This window comes from Osmerus eperlanus, chromosome 27 (genome assembly GCF_963692335.1).
Source record: "Osmerus eperlanus chromosome 27, fOsmEpe2.1, whole genome shotgun sequence".
Lineage (NCBI taxonomy): Eukaryota > Metazoa > Chordata > Actinopteri > Osmeriformes > Osmeridae > Osmerus > Osmerus eperlanus.
The window spans coordinates 763,239-782,068 of record NC_085044.1 but is presented as its reverse complement, the minus strand read 5'-3'; the positions used below and the strand labels follow the sequence as shown (position 1 = coordinate 782,068).

The window sequence follows — 18,830 nt, the reverse complement described above, 5'->3', positions numbered from 1 at the left end:
GTGCATTCAAAATACCCTTTGTTGCCAACAGCCTGATATTCACTATGAACGAAATACTTTATTGTAAACGGTAATATGTGTCTGCTTTGATGTTATTTACACGGTGTGAGATCTTACGGAATTAAATATACATTAGTTCTTCAAGCTCGTGTGTGTAGTAGGACAGTAAGACAAGTCAAGGTTTCCGAACTAGGCGGAGCGAGCACCCCGAGACCGAGTTCGTCACCTAAATCCCGCCCCGTTACTGAGTAGGCAAAGACTAGAGAAAGTTAACACACTCTCGTGCTACAGACGGAGCCACACACAGCTGGACCAGTACGCGATTTCTCATCAAACTGAATCTCGTCGCGTGGTCCGTGTAAATATACCCGGTGGAAATTGTCTTGGGATTGTAAAATTATCTTCGCATTTCGCAAATGAAATACTTCCCCCTTCCCCTGAGTTTATTAGCCTTCAACAAATAACGGTCAACTGGAGAACGGGAGTCTGCACTCAAGGTTTAATACGCGTGCTACCGGTGGAATACATTAGCTAATTGTTTTCGAATGTGTCGTGCAATGCACGACTCTACCTGTGTCATACATGTAGTTAACATGTGAGACCTTTACATCGGATCAAACTTCGGCCCCGTGTTGGATACGCACATTTTTAATTCACCTCTGTATTCGGATTTTGTTCCAAAGAAAAACAACACGTTTTGCGGAGGTGTGCAAGTCTGACCAGGGGAAAGGCATAAAAGTCTGTCTGCTGCACCGATGATGAACTCCGTTATTCGTCGTTAACGTCTCACCATCTTGAACTTTGTCTCATCAGCACTCGGGATATTTAGACTGGCATATTTGGGGCATTGACTCATCACATTATAACTGTTTTGCCGTTTACGCACCGTTTTGTTCCTAAAGACTTAAGCTGTTTTTTGTTGTTGTTTTTTTGCTCATGGGATGAAGTACTCCTCTTTGTTTTTCTTTCCCCGTTCTTAAATGGCACCCTACATCAACATGGGGAGCTTCAATCTGAGGATTGCGATCTTATTATGGTGCCAACACATTATAGCCGGCTTCAGTCTGGAGATAGGAGCCTATGATATAGAGCGGGGCAGACCTGCTAAATGTGAACCCATCACCATACCCATGTGTCAGGGCATCGGCTACAACATGACCCGGATGCCCAACTTCATGAAGTACGAGAGCCAGACGGAGGCTAGCATCAAACTCAACGAGTTTTCCCCTCTGGTGGAGTACGGCTGTGACGTCCACCTCCGCTTCTTCCTCTGCTCCCTCTACGTCCCCATGTGCACAGACAAGGTGTCCACCACCATCCCAGCCTGCAGGCCCATGTGCGAGCAGGCCCGGCTCAAGTGCTCCCCCATCATGGAGAAGTTCAGCTTCGGCTGGCCCGACTCCCTGGACTGCTCCAAGCTGCCCACCAGGAACGACCCCAACTCCCTCTGCATGGAGGCTCCGGAGAACCACACCAAGCTGGAGACCAAGAAGGGTGAGGGGATGCTTCCGGTTCCCCCCAGACCCAGGCAGCCCTCGGGCGGCAGTGGAGGACGCTCCGGGGCCAGCCTGGGCAACTGCGACAACCCCGAGAAGTTCCAGTACGTGGAGAAGAGCCAGTCGTGCGCGCCGCGCTGCTCCTCGGTGGTGGACGTGTTCTGGTCGCGGCGGGACAAGGACTTCGCCTTCATCTGGATGGCGGTGTGGTCCACCCTGTGCTTCGTCTCCACCGCCTTCACAGTGCTCACCTTCCTCCTGGACCCCCAGCGCTTCCAGTACCCCGAGAGGCCCATCATCTTCCTCTCCATGTGCTACAACGTCTACTCCGTGGCCTTCATCATCCGCTCCGTGGCCGGAGCTGAGAACATCGGCTGCGACCGGGAGAACGGCGAGCTGTACATCATCCAGGAGGGCCTGGAGTCCACGGGCTGCACCATCGTCTTCCTCATCCTCTACTACTTCGGTATGGCCTCGTCCATCTGGTGGGTGGTCCTCACCCTCACCTGGTTCCTGGCGGCCGGGAAGAAGTGGGGCCACGAGGCCATCGAGGCCCACAGCAGCTACTTCCACATGGCCGCCTGGGGCGTCCCCGCGCTGAAGACCATCATCATCCTCACCATGAGGAAGGTGGCGGGGGACGAGCTGACGGGGCTGTGCTACGTGGGCAGCATGGACGTCAACGCCCTGACCGGCTTCGTCCTGGTCCCGCTGTCCTGCTACCTGGTCATCGGCACCTCCTTCATCCTCACCGGCTTCGTGGCACTCTTCCACATCCGCAAGATCATGAAGACGGGCGGCACCAACACGGAGAAGCTGGAGAAGCTGATGGTGAAGATCGGCGTGTTCTCCATCCTGTACACCGTCCCCGCCACCTGCGTGATCGTCTGCTACTTCTACGAGAGGCTCAACATGGACTACTGGAAGTTCCGCGCCCTGGAGAGCAAGTGCGTGTCGTTCCCCGGCCGCAGGAACGAGGACTGCTCCCTGGAGGCCTCCATTCCCTCTGTGTCCGTGTTCATGCTGAAGATCTTCATGTCCCTGGTGGTGGGCATCACCAGCGGCGTGTGGGTGTGGAGCTCCAAGACCCTGCAGACCTGGCAGGGCCTGTGCAACAGGAAGCTTGCGCTGCGGACTAACAGGAAGCCCTGTGGCAGCGTGACCTGCGGCGGCTCTCACTGCCACTACAAGACTCCCGCCGTGGTGCTGCACATGTCCAAAACAGACGCATATCTAGAGAGCCCCGCACACGTGTGAAGGAAGCTAAGAGGCGCCTGGTGTTCTGCCAGGGCGTGTTGACTCTATGCCACAGGTAAACGAAGCTGTGTTCTGTATAAAGTGCTCAGGTTGGCGTGTTTCAGATGTTAATGTTGCCTGAAAGATACTTTTTTGGTGTGTTTTATGGTTCGCTTGGCTTGCAATCCCCAATCGCTTTGGATTGCCAGCAAATGACAAAGGGAGAAAGGGAATACGTGTTGGGTAATTTTTCACAAATCTGGTTGTTTCTGGTCGACTAAATCAACATGAATGCAGAAGCTATCTTGCATGAATGTATCAACATTTGGTATACTTTCCTTTCTTTGTGTGTTTATTTATTGTTGGATATTTAATTGCTGGTTATAAGTTTTGTATGTTGTATAAAAGTACATGTATTAAAAGAGTGATTAGTTTTGAATATTGGAACTGTTCAGATGTAAAAGTGCCTTTGAAAAGAAATACATATTTTTCTGCAGAAACAAAATAAGGCAAATAAAACATATTTATATTTTCAATTATTACCACCCTGTCACTTCTGTTAGTTTTCATGTTTGCCGTGGCCAAGTTGTGCCTGAAAAAGAAGCTTACTTTATTGGATTTTCTAATACTTTACTTTGCAGTGTTTCCTGAAAAATATATGATTTTTTTTGTCATGTGCCTCAATGTTTTTTATTTGGTAGTCTGTCCTAAACAGCACCAGACACCCAACGGCCTGATTACTCTTAACAGGCAGTGGATTGAGTTTAGGACAGACTTCCCCAAAACAACAGTCTTACTCAATATATAACATTTCACTGAATAAGACTCTTTCAAGTCAACTCTTTTCTTCTATCAAATATTGCCTAATTAAATGTAAAACCTTTCTTGACAGGTTTAAATAGACAATTGTCATCTTGTCATGTCGAGACAATAACATTGTTAACATTCAGTTCGTTTTTTATGCTCAAGAACCCATTTAATTACCCATCTTAAACATTCTTCCTGGTTGGTTTCCCAGTTCAACTGTTCAGTTTAATGTTGACTGTCCTCATGTGTTCTTTCAGTGTACTGTCAGATTTGTGGAATTCAAACATCCCGACTTAAAAACACAAACAAGAATCTGTGTGTGGTCGGTTGACAAAAGCGTTAATATTGTTCTAACCTGCAGCGTAGCTTAAGGCAGAAAATCACCAGCGCTGCCAGACCCAGGACTGCGGCAGTGTTTATAAAGTTATGCTGAACTTTCTGTTTTCCATTGAAACATCGTCAGGTCCAGTAATAATAACTGGCATAGGCCGACGACATTCCATGGTGATAGAGAAAGAGTACAGGACTTTCAGAGTTGAGTCATGAAACTGCCTTTAAAGAACAATCCCCCAGTGTTTCTGGAGACGGCAGACACAGCCTTATCAAACTCCCATGTCCTGAAAATCACGTCATAAATATCCGTATCCGACTTTAAACACCTCAGATAGGCCGCGTTGCTACTGTAGAACAGGAACATTTCACATCCACCGTCCTACGTTACACCTCTAAACACTGATGGTATTTATTTACATTTGGTGCACTGCCAGACTAACCGACGTGTCGTTTAAATGCGAGGCCGTTGTAGCTTTTCCCTGTTCCCGGTGCCTGCCTCCTGGGTTGGCAGGCGCTCTCCCCCCGGAGACCAAAACCACAGTTACATTTCTCCATAAAAAGCCGTGTTTGTTTTGGAGCCTCGCGCCAGGGGGCCGCTGTGGTGCGTTAACCACGCATGCTACTCACAATAAAGAGCAATGAATGCAGGCCCGCTTTCAAGTTTACACACGGGCAACGTAGCTACATGAACACTGGCTTCTCATAACAATAACAGTCTGTTCTGCATCAGCAGTTACAATCCTGACAAGGCCTTTCATGATAAGATACCAAAGGCCCCTATGCCTGTTCTTGTGATATGTTGGGATTTCTGGAGGACTAAAAAGCATCTTTGTTTGGCACAAAGCTTCCTATGAACAACAAACTGACAACAAACTGACAGCAGTCAGAAGATTTTTAAGATGTGAAATGGAAAGGTTTTTAATTTCGGTTGACATTGACTTATTTTTATTTAGTAGGTGGAATATGTAGCACCAGTCAGTTAACAGAAATAGAAGTCAGATGTTTTTTTAAAGCTGAGAATCAGCATTTAGCACTTTGAAAGTCACAGAAATACCTTTAACACTCAGTGCATCTCTGTTTATTGTCTGTCAAATAACAAGTAAGTTGTTGTGCTAAATACGACAGAACACACAAACCTCACTCTTCCTCACAAAGTCTGTGAGTCGAGTCAGAAGTGAGGGGCTCTCTTAAACCATCTTCATTTGTCCGGTGAAACCAGGGAAACGTTCCACATCGACATTCCAGCTTTCAGACTATAACCCGGCCATTGACTAGCAGGTCCTTCAGGGAGCCTGGTCACAATAGAGGATCCCCGAGCCATTGTGGGAGAGTGGACAAGATAGAGTATCTGTGTAATTGTGTCCTCTTAAAAGGAGGCTGATGTGTGTCTGTGTGTTTGATTAAAAGGTTTCATTAAAGGAAAGGGGACTTCCCCCCCCCCCTCTCCTGGAGAAAGGGGGAAGAGAGAAAGGGAGAGGAAGAGAGGAAGTCTCATTACTCTGCACCCCCTGGCCATATCCCTTTCCTACGCTGGTTTTGATGTGGAAATGAGCCTATTGAAAAAGCCCATTGAAAAGCCTGCTGCCCCTTAGAAAGGGTGTAGCGCCAAAATGCCCAGCAGCTACCCTGCCCCTCCCTGCCTCCCCCTGCCCCCCATCCATCCCTCTAGCCCCCATCCCCCATCCCCGCTGCCCCCATCCCTCCCCCCAGGCCTCCTTGAGTGTAATGTGCCATTGCTTGTATCTGCCATGTCCCACCTGCTAGCAACCTCCATGTCCTTGCACTCCCTGACACACACACCCTTACCAGGATGGTTCTAAAGTTTCATGGTTGTGGTGTAGCATCACTGTCACATATTTGGGGTTGGGGTCATCTCAATTTATTTCATATGAACCAACATTTAGTTCTTTCAGTGAATGACTATTTCAGACCAGCTAGCTTCCTACTCTGAGACACCTAACAAACAGGAGGCTTGTTCCACACAGCTACCAGCCTCGAATCTCCTCACCACAGCCATCAGACACATCATCCAGGTCAGATGTTTGACTCCGGTATAAAGCTGCCATTTTGATTTCGGTTGCTAGGCTGCTCTTCACCACTCTGTGATAACAATCTCTCTCTCTCTCGGGAGACAGAGAGAGAGAGACAGAGAGACACAGAGAGAGAGAGAGAGAGAGAGAGAGAGAGAGAGAGAGACAAGGAGAGAGTGGAGAACAGAAAGAGAGGAACAGAGTGAGTGAGTGAGGAACAGAGAAAGAGAGACACACACAACGAGAGAGTAAGGAACAGAGAGAGAGAGAGACACACACACAAGGAGAGAGTGAGGAACACACACAGAGAGAGAGAGAGAGAGAGAGAGAGAGAGAGAGAGAGAGAGAGAGAGAGACACACAAGGACAGAGAGAGGAACAGAGAGAGAGAGGGGAACAGAGGGTGCTGCCAGTGCATCATTCATGTTTTGAACTTCAAAGCCCAACAGAAATACAGATAGAGAGAGGCCTTGAACGACTAGCACAAGTACCCTGGCCACCCCACCCCCACCCCCATCCCACCCCCACCCCCATCCCACCCCCACCCCCATCCCACCCCCACCCCCATCCCACCCCCACCCCCACCCCACCCAAACTCTCTCACACATACACACATAATCACAGATTCTTTTTATCTCATGGTTGGATATCAAAAGCTATCCCTTTGGGTTGTGCCTCTTATGAAGCTAAATCCTTCTATGTCCTGCCCGCCCGCCCGCCCGCCCTCCCTCCCTCTCTGACTAGACTAACTACAGTTGCACCAATTTGCAGATGCTCCAAAGCTACAGGCTTTTGGTTTAATGAACAGATTTAGAATAGAAGAGCCAGATCTATTCTTCGAGCCCGTTGATGATGGCCTCGCAGGGAAATGCAGACGAACATGGCTGTTATAGGAGCTGTGGTCCTTGATTATCTTATGATCTTACTGGTTCCAGCTTTTTGCTCCCAGGAACTCAATCTAGGCCCTGGATCCTAGTTCCTAGTACCGGGGGGGGGGGGGGGAACACAGCTTTTGTTCATCTGAGTCACTTGATTAAAATCGACAGAATCCTCAACTATGAAAATAGTACATTGAATCAGCTTTGGTGTGTGAGTGTGTGATGATGTTCAGGAAATGTCACGGATCTCGAGCCGATGAGTCCATTTCAACATGTCCTGTACCCACCCCCCTGTACCCGCCCCCCTGTACCCACCCCCCTGTACTCGCCCCCCTGTACCCACCCCCCTGTACTCGCCCCCCTGTACCCGCCCCCCTGTACCCGCCCCCCTGTACCCGCCCCCCTGTACCCGCCCCCCCTGTACCCGCCCCCCCTGTACCCGCCCCCCCTGTACCCACCCCCCTGTACCCGCCCCCCCTGTACCCACCCCCCTGTACCCACCCCCCTGTACCCACCCCCCTGTACTCGCCCCCCCTGTACCCACCCCCCTGTACCCACCCCCCTGTACTCGCCCCCCTGTACCCACCCCCCTGTACTCGCCCCCCTGTACCCGCCCCCCTGTACCCACCCCCCCTGTACCCGCCCCCCCTGTACCCACCCCCCCTGTACCCACCCCCCTGTACCCACCCCCCTGTACCCACCCCCCTGTACCCACCCCCCTGTACCCGCCCCCCCTGTACTCGCCCCCCTGTACCCGCCCCCCTGTACCCACCCCCCTGTACCCACCCCCCTGTACCCGCCCCCCCTGTACTCGCCCCCCTGTACCCGCCCCCCTGTACTCGCCCCCCCGTACCCGCCCCCCCGTACTCGCCCCCCCTGTACCCGCGCCCCTGTACCCGCCCCCCTGTACTCGCCCCCCTGTACCCGCCCCCCCGTACTCGCCCCCCCTGTACTCGCCCCCCCTGTACTCGCCCCCCCTGTACTCGCCCCCCCTGTACCCGCGCCCCCCCGTACCCGCCCCCCCCGTACTCGCCCCCCCTGTACTCGCCCCCCCTGTACCCGCCCCCCTGTACTCGCCCCCCCTGTACTCGCCCCCCTGTACTCGCCCCCCCTGTACCCGCCCCCCTGTACTCGCCCCCCCTGTACTCGCCCCCCTGTACTCGCCCCCCCTGTACCCGCCCCCCTGTACTCGCCCCCCCTGTACCCGCCCCCCTGTACTCGCCCCCCCTGTACTCGCCCCCCTGTACTCGCCCCCCCTGTACTCGCCCCCCTGTACTCGCCCCTCTGTTCACAACACATCAGCGTCTGGCTGAAGCAGGCGTCACTCCAGAACATGTGATGCATCATTTCTGCTGATGCTCAGACTTGGAGTTCAGCAGCTACCAAGCCAACACGGTTGTCCTCAGAAAACACCCTCCCTCCATTTCTCTGTCCACCGGTTGCCTGACCAAATAAAACAAACAGAATTTATTCAGGAATGGCCGAACCAAGGAATCAACAAATGCGTTTTTTTTTTTTTGCCCACAACTGTTTCTCCTGGGTTTTAGAGAGTTTAGAAAAGGACTTTTACAGTACTTGTGTGATATTAGGACTCTTGATGTCTGTGTGTGTGTGTGTGTAGTAGAGATGATTTAAAGCCTCAGTGACAAAAAAGTGGATAGGCAACGTTAGCTAAAGTGACGTCATGTTTTGAGTCAAAACAAGGGTCAGCTCCAGTCCTGCTCAGACTGTGGGTGTGCATCATGAAAGGTGCTGTTGTGTTCCGCTGCAGCTGTCACTGAGAGGCAGTTTGTGAGGATTACGTCCAATTTCTTAAAGTAGGGTCGGACACAAACATCGGTCTTGAGGCAGTGCTATTAAACCGAATTTGGTTAAGAAGCATGTAGAATTTAAGACAACCGTCTAAAGCGGAGAGACAGCCGTCTTGACAAAGGGCCCGTGGCTCCTGCCTTCTCCACAACACAGAGAAAGCTTTGTAACGCATGGAGAGACGGAGAGGAGAGAGGTCCACTAGGGAGGGAGGGAGGGAGGGAGAGAAAGAAGGAGGGATAGAGAGAAGGAGGGAAAGTGAGAAGGAGGGAGAAGTCCACTAGGGAGGGAGGAAGGGAGAGAGAGAAGGAGGGAGAAGTCCACTAGGGAGGGAGGGAGGGAGGGAGAGAAGGAGGGAGAGAGGGAGAGGTCCAATAGGGAGCGAGGGAGAGAGGTCCACCAGGGAGGGAGAGAAGGAGGGAGAGGTCCACTAGGGAGGGAGGGAGGAAGAGAAGGGAGGTCCCAATAGGGAGAGAGGGAGGGAGAGACAACATGAGGGAGAGGAGAGAGGTCAACCAGGGAGGGAACACTGAAGAGGCCATATGCTGACAGGTCTGTCTCCTGCTTCCTTCATTACTGAGCCGTCAGCGGGCCGGGGGACATGAGGAGGGTTAAGTTCTGCAGCTACAACTCTGTAGGACACGCACAGTTACACACAGTTACAAAGCTTCCCCAGCGCAGGTTAAGCCTGCTAAAACTAAGAGGGTTTTTTGTTCCAGATTTGGCTTGATCTGTGCAGGGGAGTCTGGGCCAGTGACACTTGGTCGGTAACACTGGCAGCCGCATGGAGAGCCCCCCCCCCCGCTAGAGAGAGTGTGTTGGTGTAACAGTGTGTCATATCGTCTGGTGTAACAGTGTGTTATATCGTCTGGTGTAACAGTGTGTTATATCGTCTGGTGTAACAGTGTGTCATATCGTCTGGTGTAACAGTGTGTTATATCGTCTGGTGTAACAGTGTGTCATATCGTCTGGTGTAACAGTGTGTTATATCGTCTGGTGTAACAGTGTGTCATATCGTCTGGTGTAACAGTGTGTTATATCGTCTGGTGTAACAGTGTGTTATTTCGTCTGGTGTAACAGTGTGTTATATCGTCTGGTGTAACAGTGTGTTATATCGTCTGGTGTAACAGTGTGTTATATCGTCTGGTGTAACAGTGTGTTATTTCGTCTGGTGTAACAGTGTGTTATTTCGTCTGGTGTAACAGTGTGTTATATCGTCGGTGTAACAGTGTGTTATTTCGTCTGGTGTAACAGTGTGTTATTTCGTCTGGTGTAACAGTGTGTTATATCGTCTGGTGTAACAGTGTGTTATATCGTCTGGTGTAACAGTGTGTTATATCGTCTGGTGTAACAGTGTGTTATTCCGGGAGTACAACGGCACTTGGCTGAATGATTGGCTGGGCCTGATGTTAGTTTCCTCCAGGATCACAATGACTCTTATTGAGAGACTTGTTGCTCTTGTTGTAACTGTCTTAAATTATTGTACTTGGATAAAAGCGTCTGCTAAATGCATAAATGTAATGTTATATTGTCTAGTGTAACAGTGTGTTATTTCGTCTGGTGTAAGAGTGTGTTGTAGCTACGTACTCAAAACAGAAACTCGTAAACAGAGCTTCCCATGGGGGGGTGGATGGTTGGTGGATGTTTGTCAGCGTTAGTTATTAGTGACTCCAGACACACCGGGTGTGTGGTAGTAAAGACCAGGCCCCGCTAGGCCATGTGCAGCCCATTACCTCGTCTCACGCCAGCCTGGGGCCGTTTCCCCCGGGGGGTCCCCAGCCCTGCTCCCCGGAGCCCCCGGCGGGCCACCCTATCAGGAGCAGCTCTCCCCAGCATCACTGCCCGCTCGGCCAGACGCCTGGCTGTCGTCCGATCCAGGAAGAAGCCCTTGGAGGAAACAAAGGTGTCTCGGAGGGAGAAGACGGCCATCCTGAAACGTGTGGTGTGTGTGTGTGGTGGGATTTTCCATCATTACGACGGTGGAGGGACGGGCGATTAAACTAGACGTGATTTAGTTATTAGGTCTATTTTTAATGCCATGTCATTTCAGGGTGCCAGTGAGAATTTGTTTTGAGTTATTTTCGTAGTGTTCAGTGAGAAATTACTACTATGATGTCAGCTACCTTGTAATGTTGATTCTATAGAAGGATAATTAGTGACCCTGAGGCACACTATATTCTTCTGTCCTCCTGCTATGGGTAAACAAAATCACTTCCATCTCTCTCTTTGTGACCAAAAATGTAAAGCTGGCAGAATCTCCCACTCAGTCATTTGTTCGACAAAGTGTCGTTTATAGCCTCTTAATTAGATCCAGGTTTGCTTGTTTTCTGGTCATGTTGTGGAAAGTTGAAAATTGCGAAGGTAAATACACTCAGAGACAAACAGATGAAAGAATGTGCTTCTCAGCATTTCCTGAATTCAAGCCCGCCAGAATCATCTGCTTCGTTTTTGAGTTCCGCTTTTCGTAAAAGGCCAAATGCAAACAGGCGTTTTTTTTTATGACGTCACAAGAACGTTGACGGGAAACCAGCATCAAAAGTCGTCCAGCTCGGATGAAAGGATGGAAGAAATGAAACCAGGAGAAGGAGAGTGGCGTGCGGGAGTTAGGATCCAAATTAGCCCCCTGGTCAGGACCCTGTGTTTGTGGAGCCCACTGTTAATCCAGCCTAACAAGGGAAAGCACAGATTATTTTCCAGACCAACAGTGGCTGCATATTTATCTAAAGCAGAGCTCCACATGGCTCCAGCCTTCATGCCAGACTTGTTTCTCTTATCACCGTTTAATGAAAAGAAAATGGACGACGGCCCAAGTGGAAAAATATCAAACCTCAATCACATGTCCATGTTTCACATGAGATATTACTAAATGTTTCATTATATTTATCTACACATTTGGAAGGGAACAAAACATGTACAGATTTTGTGTGTCCAATTTAGTCCAATTTTAGTAAGTTTGTACTTAAACTTTAGGTTTAATATCGAGGAGGGCGTTATGTTCCAGAGTGTGAAGGCGGTGGGAGAGGGGGGGCACTCGAACACCCTCAGACCCTGGACCAGACATGCTGAACACCCTCAGACCCTGGACCAGACATGCTGAACACCCTCAGACCCTGGACCAGACATGCTGAACACCCTCAGACCCTGGACCAGACATGCTGAACACCCTCAGACCCTGGACCAGACATGCTGAACACCCTCAGACCCTGGACCAGACATGCTGAACACCCTCAGACCCTGGACCAGACATGCTGAACACCCTCAGACCCTGGACCAGACATGCTGAACACCCTCAGACCCTGGACCAGACATGCTAAAACACCCTCAGACCCTGGACCAGACATGCTGAACACCCTCAGACCCTGGACCAGACATGCTAAAACACCCTCAGACCCTGGACCAGACATGCTGAACACCCTCAGACCCTGGACCAGACATGCCGATGGAGAGGGTCTTTGTTTCTCTCCTTCTCCTCCAGGAGCACCCTCGGTAGGAAGAGTGTGTCCCTCTGGTCAGCAGGCCCTGCTGCCCCCGACCAGGTCGCCCTCGAATCAGCAGGCCCGGCCTCTGGGCTCTGATTGTGACAAGACTTTAAAGTTTAGAAGCAGTTTTGGCGTAGAGCAGGGGCACACGGTATGTACCAGGGGGAAACTAGCACCTCACACGTATCTCAGCAAAATACCAAACGATTTTCAGACCCGTCAGGGTGAGTTGACTTTGACTGGAAAAATCCAGGGCAGCTATTTAACTGCTAGACCCAGTTTTAGAGGCCCCCAAAAATAGACAACCACTCTACGTCTGCACACCATTTAGAGGCATATCTGATACCTGGGCTGACACGAGGGTTGTGCAGACAGAAAACAACCCGACTCAGATACTGGGAGCCAACACCATTGTCTGGAACCCCAAGAATCCCAAAGCGGAGGCACGTGCCAACGTCTGTGGCGTGTTGAGCTTGATGTCTGTTGCTGGCCTGCCAAGGCTGCTGGTCTTAGGAGCTCTTCTTTCAGCACTCCTCTCTCCTCATCACCCTCCCTCCCTCTCTCCCTCCCTCTCTCCCTCTCTCCCTCCCTCCCTCCCTCATCTCTCCTCCATCTCTCTTCCTCTGTTCCTCCCTCCCCTCCTCCCTCCATCTGTGCTGTATTAACCCGGCTGCCCGCCACTCAAAGGGTCTTTATGGATCTGCAGGAAGCTGCTTGTGATTAAGGTCTCTGTCGGCCGCCGAAAGCTCCGTTACACCAACACACCTCCCTCCCGGAAAACAGATCTCTCGTTCTCGCTGTCGCCCTGGCTGCGTTCTCTGATCCTGGAGCCGTGAGCTGGGCCAAGCTGGAACGTGTATCTGCTGCGTTCAAGCCTGCGGGGGCTTCCACACCCCTCTCTCTACTTCCCGTCATCAAATGTTACTCAAAAGCCACACGGTCAACTTGATGTTATGCAAGACTTTGTCAGAGCGGATTAGCGGTTTGTTGGAGATGTTAGTCGTGAGTGGTGTTTACGCTTGGTCTGAGTCGGTCGACGGCGCTCTCCGGATGGGATGAACCCAAATGAAGGGGTTGGCTACGATGTGGCTTCCACAAACCATGCTGCTGCCTCTGCCACTGCCTCTGCAGGCATGCACAGCACGGCTGCCTGCTGGAGGAAACGTCCTGCGGGGAAATGTATGAATGTGTGAATGTGTTTCATACTTCTGAGAATGAGTGATTATGCTCAAGGGAGAGGGGATGTTTTTTGCACACGATTGATATTTGTCTGCATTTAAACACTTTATAAAATGTATATTTGCGAATAATGGACCGAGGTTAGATAAAATGCTGTTGTGTGTGTGAGTGTTGCTGGCCGGGGGAGAGGGGGGAGGGGAGAGGGGAGAGGGGGGAGAGGGGGGAGGGGAGAGAGGGGAGAGAGGGGGGAGGGGAGAGGGGGGAGAGAGGAGAGGGGGGAGGGTGCTCTCCCAGGTGTGGACCCGGCAGCAGGAGCCAGGAGGATGTGGTTTCTCCTCCACCCAGACTGGCTCAGGAGGAATGCTGAGTTACTGAGAAAAGGAGGACAGGGAAAAGCTCCAGGCAGCGGCGAGCAAGGCAGCACTATTTTCTTTTGTTTTAACAGCTAAATCAGGCACACATGATCCAGTCTCACACCTCTCCTTTCATTTTCACCTCATCACAGTCAGCGAAGCGGTCTGTAGGTGCTGTGTATTGTTCGCTGTGTTTATAACGTGTGTTTATCAGAGTTTAATGGCTGTTTGTAATGGCTGACTCGTTAAAGATCCCCTGGCCTGAACCATTTGACCTGGAACAATATACAACCGTTGAGAAGGTCCCGTCAGCAAGACTAGGCAGGATTTATGCAAGGCATGTTGAAACTCTAGCTGACCAGGAATCAAAAACATAGAGGTGATTTGAATTTTGTAGGTATTCATCAAAACTCAGTTCCCAGTATTCTGGGGGCTACGCAAACAGAAAGTCAGTATTTTTTGGTGTTGGTTTTCTTTGGTATATTCTGTTATTATCAGTCTTAGTCTGTCTGTTTAAGTTTCCTCTGAACAAGACTTGATAACCGCTTGCCCCCGATGCTCCTGGACATCAGACAGGAACTACTCTACAAGTGAAGGCCTTTCCTAACATCTGCTAAGGGCTTACATGTAACCCAGTACTGCAAGCTAAACCCTCACACCCAGTCATGGAAGTCCTCACACAAGACGACATACATTCACTATCTAAACCACAAGATTCCAGAAAGGAACAAGAAGCCAGTTTGTCCACCAAACCATTTGGATGAATCTTTTAAAACAAGTTTTGGGAGACATCAAATCTGACGAAAAGAAAATCATTGCTTTTAAATCCAACCCCGTCTAGATGAACCATCTCCCTTCTAGATGAACCATCTCCCTTCTAGATGAACCATCTCCCTTCTAGATGAACCATCTCCCTCCTAGATGAACCATCTCCCTCCTAGATGAACCATCTCCATTCAGAAATGTTATTTATGGTTGTCATGATGTTTCGCCTCTGCGGTCATCCAGATGCTCTGTGTCTTCGCCCGTGATGTAGAAACTGGCTTTGCCACGCTCCCCTCTGCAGTGTTCTGCGGAATCTCCCTGAGGAGGGAAACAGCGGCTTGCGTTTCCCCCTCCGGTGCAAGCAGAGAGGGAGTCTAAAAGCTCACAGCAGGCAGACAGCGACTAGAGGACTAGTGACAAAAATAAAAACCACAGCGAACACATTCCAAAAAAGGTCATCTGGCTTCAGAAACACAGGAGCTGCATCATTTAGGAAACGTCTCCTGGAAAGCAGAGCTGCTGCAAAAATATAAGATCCAACCATATTTCCTCCCTTGCTAAATGTTTGGCTTCAGTAGGTCCTTCCTGCGCTTCTCCCTGAACAGCCCGGTGTTTCTCTATCCTTCACCTCCGACCTCGTTAAGTGATGTTTGGGTTTTAAGACTCGGACGGCGGGTCGTATATCCTACAGGTCTCAGTGCTCCTGGCACGACGCGTCATGTCCTTCACTGGCAACTTAACATTGAACAAGCCTGGCGTCTCTCCAGCAGGGGAGCTGATCTCTCTCTCCAGCAGGGGAGCTGATCTCTCTCTCCAGCAGGGGAGCTGATCTCTCTCTCCAGCAAGGGAGCTGATCTCTCTCTCCAGCAGGGGAGCTGATCTCTCTCTCCAGCAGGGGAACTGATCTCTCTCTCCAGCAGGGGAACTGATCTCTCTCTCCAGCAAGGGAGCTGATCTCTCTCTCCAGCAGGGGAGCTGATCTCTCTCTCCAGCAGGGGAGCTGATCTCTCTCTCCAGCAGGGGAGCTGATCTCTCCAGCAAGGGAGCTGATCTCTCTCTCCAGCAGGGGAGCTGATCTCTCTCTCCAGCAGGGGAGCTGATCTCTCTCTCCAGCAGGGGAGCTGATCTCTCTCTCCAGCAGGGGAGCTGATCTCTCTCTCCAGCAGGGGAGCTGATCTCTCCAGCAGGGGAGCTGATCTCTCTCTCCAGCAGGGGAGCTGATCTCTCTCTCCAGCAGGGGAGCTGATCTCTCTCTCCAGCAGGGGAGCTGATCTCTCCAGCAGGGGAGCTGATCTCTCTCTCCAGCAGGGGAGCTGATCTCTCTCTCCAGCAGGGGAGCTGATCTCTCTCTCCAGCAGGGGAGCTGATCTCTCCCTCCAGCAGGGGAGCTGATCTCTCTCTCCAGCAGGGGAGCTGATCTCTCTCTCCAGCAGGGGAGCTGATCTCTCTCTCCAGCAGGGGAGCTGATCTCTCTCTCCAGCAGGGGAGCTGATCTCTCTCTCCAGCAGGGGAGCTGATCTCTCTCTCCAGCAGGGGAGCTGATCTCTCTCTCCAGCAGGGGAGCTGATCTCTCTCTCCAGCAGGGGAGCTGATCTCTCCAGCAGGGGAGCTGATCTCTCCAGCAGGGGAGCTGATCTCTCTCTCCAGCAGGGGAGCTGATCTCTCTCTCCAGCAGGGGAGCTGATCTCTCTCTCCAGCAGGGGAGCTGATCTCTCTCTCCAGCAGGGGAGCTGATCTCTCTCTCCAGCAGGGGAGCTGATCTCTCTCTCCAGCAAGGGAGCTGATCTCTCTCTCCAGCATGGGAGCTGATCTCTCTCTCCAGCAGGGGAGCTGATCTCTCTCTCCAGCAGGGGAGCTGATCTCTCCAGCAGGGGAGCTGATCTCTCTCTCCAGCAGGGGAGCTGATCTCTCCAGCAGGGGAGCTGATCTCTCTCTCCAGCAGGGGAGCTGATCTCTCTCTCCAGCAGGGGAGCTGATCTCTCTCTCCAGCAGGGGAGCTGATCTCTCTCTCCAGCAGGGGAGCTGATCTCTCTCTCCAGCAAGGGAGCTGATCTCTCTCTCCAGCATGGGAGCTGATCTCTCCAGCAGGGGAGCTGATCTCTCTCTCCAGCAGGGGAGCTGATCTCTCCAGCAGGGGAGCTGATCTCTCTCTCCAGCAGGGGAGCTGATCTCTCCAGCAGGGGAGCTGATCTCTCTCTCCAGCAGGGGAGCTGATCTCTCCAGCAGGGGAGCTGATCTCTCTCTCCAGCAGGGGAGCTGATCTCTCCAGCAGGGGAGCTGATCTCTCTCTCCAGCAGGGGAGCTGATCTCTCCAGCAGGGGAGCTGATCTCTCTCCCTCCACCAGGCCGGTTTGGACCACCAAGCTTCCCTCTCCACAGCAAAACAACCCTCTCAGTTTCAGCTAAACATTGCTTCATCGTTTACACACGCCTTTAATAAGGCACCCCCACCACACGCACACACACACACACACACACACACACACACCTCTCCACCCCCCAAGATCAGTTCACACAGAAACCAAAAGGTTTCCACACAGAGAGAGCACCATTGAGCCACAACACTGCCCACCCGCTTTATTGCATTACCCATAATCCCTCTTGCATGCTACCGTATATTGGGGGGGGGGGGGGGCGTGGGGGGGAGGGTGAAGCCAGAGACAGGCTTCTCAGACCAGGCATGTGGGGGTGCATGGTCTCTCCTCTCCTGGCGTGGGACCACCGCAGCCTGGAGGGGTGTTGGCCTGCCTGACCCCACCCAGTGAGCAGCGCTGGTGGAGGAGGAGAGGGGAGGCACTCACTGCAGAGTGCATTTCTAATCCAGCCTGGGCCCTTTGCTGCATGTCTTCCCCCCACTCTCTCTCTCCCTCCCTCCCTCCCTCCCTGACGCTAGGCCTCAGCTAGCATAGCAGCAGCCCCTCCAGAGACCAGTCTGGCAGCTCCAGGGTGGCCAGGCATCCACGCTGCCCCTTCCACACTCCCCTCACCCTGAGGAGATTACCAGCGCACCCGGAGAGCAATAAAAGGGGTTGGCGCCAGGGCCTGGCCAGGGCCTGGAGTTTAACGTTATGGCATCTGTCAGCAGGACACAGAGCTGGATTAAGGGGAGCAGGGCTGCATGTCTTGTTTGTTGCGTTGTCACAGAACCCCGGCCGGCGCTCACTCTCAGCTGTCCCCGTTAACGCTGGCATTAATCCTCAAGTAGGAGCAGAAAGGGTTTGATATCATAGTCTCTCTACGAAGACGGGATTGATATGTCGGCTTGATAATGTGCTGCTGAGATGCTGTTGGCCCCTGCGGTTGCTAGCTCAAACACCAGATGCATTCAGGACTTCAGACACACTCACACTGAGATAACTTTAGTCAAATAGAAATAGATAGTGGACATCATGCCACCATGGTAACCAACAATCACCAACTGTTTTACCAGTGTGCCACACTGTGTGTGTGTGTGTGTGTGTGTGTGTGAGCGCTAGCCCGAAGCTCGCATCCCGTGGTGCAGGTTGTGGACTGTGCACAACCATAGAGGAAGCAGTCTTTCACCCAGCCCTCCTGTTAGGAGGTGAGGACATGTTTCCCTGTCTGAGAGCAATGGAGGACAACAAAGGCTGTTTCCTGTCAAGTCGTTGAGATGCACGTCACAACGCTTTCTTGTCTCAGACACACACACACACACACTGTGTGCTGCTCTCATGCCTTGTACTCACGGCTGATGATGTCATGTCCAATCAGGGGTCCTGATGCAGAAGAGGCACCAGAGACAGGAAGTGCACCACCACTGGATGACCACTAGGGGTGGACCTGATATCCCTTAGCTCTCAGGAGGCCCAGCCAGCTGAGGGGGGTTAAGGAAGACTCAGACCAAGACCCTGAGCCCAGACCCTCAAGACCCAGACCCTGACCCAGACCCTCAGGACCCAGACCCTGGACCCCAGACCCTCAAGACCCAGACCCTGACCCAGACCCAGACCCTCAGGACCCAGACCCTGGACCCCAGACCCTCAAGACCCAGACCCTGACCCAGACCCAGACCCTCAGGACCCAGACCCTGGACCCCAGACCCTCAAGACCCAGACCCAGACCCTCAGGACCCAGACCCTCAGGACCCAGACCCTGGACCCCAGACCCTCAAGACCCAGACCCTGACCCAGACCCAGACCCTCAGGACCCAGACCCTGGACCCCAGACCCTCAAGACCCAGACCCAGACCCTCAGGACCCAGACCCTCAGGACCCAGACCCTGGACCCCAGACCCTCAAGACCCTGACCCAGACCCTGACCCAGACCCTCAGGACCCAGACCCTGGACCCCAGACCCTCAAGACCCAGACCCTCAAGACCCAGACCCCAGACCCTAAGCCACCAGAAGCCCCAGACCATGTCCTGCCCTACAGCTTCCCTCAGCAGCAGATTCCAGCCAGGCCACAGGGAACAGGCAAGAATGCTGGGACCAGCTGTTTGGGACTG

The 18,830-nt window shown here is 52.2% G+C and overlaps 2 protein-coding genes across 2 annotated transcripts; both read left to right on the top strand.

The window, feature by feature from the left end:
- Positions 1 to 263: 263 nt before the first annotated feature.
- LOC134013894 (frizzled-9) lies at positions 264 to 3,268 on the top strand. Its single transcript, XM_062453660.1, has one exon. The coding sequence runs from the start codon at positions 981 to 983 to the stop codon at positions 2,751 to 2,753; it is 1,773 nt and encodes a 590-aa protein (XP_062309644.1). The 5' UTR covers positions 264 to 980; the 3' UTR covers positions 2,754 to 3,268.
- A 7,037-nt stretch (positions 3,269 to 10,305) lies between these two features.
- Positions 10,306 to 18,631, top strand: LOC134013486 (uncharacterized). Its single transcript, XM_062452995.1, has 2 exons — positions 10,306 to 10,525; positions 18,279 to 18,631. The coding sequence occupies exons 1-2, from the start codon at positions 10,306 to 10,308 to the stop codon at positions 18,629 to 18,631; spliced, it is 573 nt and encodes a 190-aa protein (XP_062308979.1).
- Positions 18,632 to 18,830: the final 199 nt, after the last annotated feature.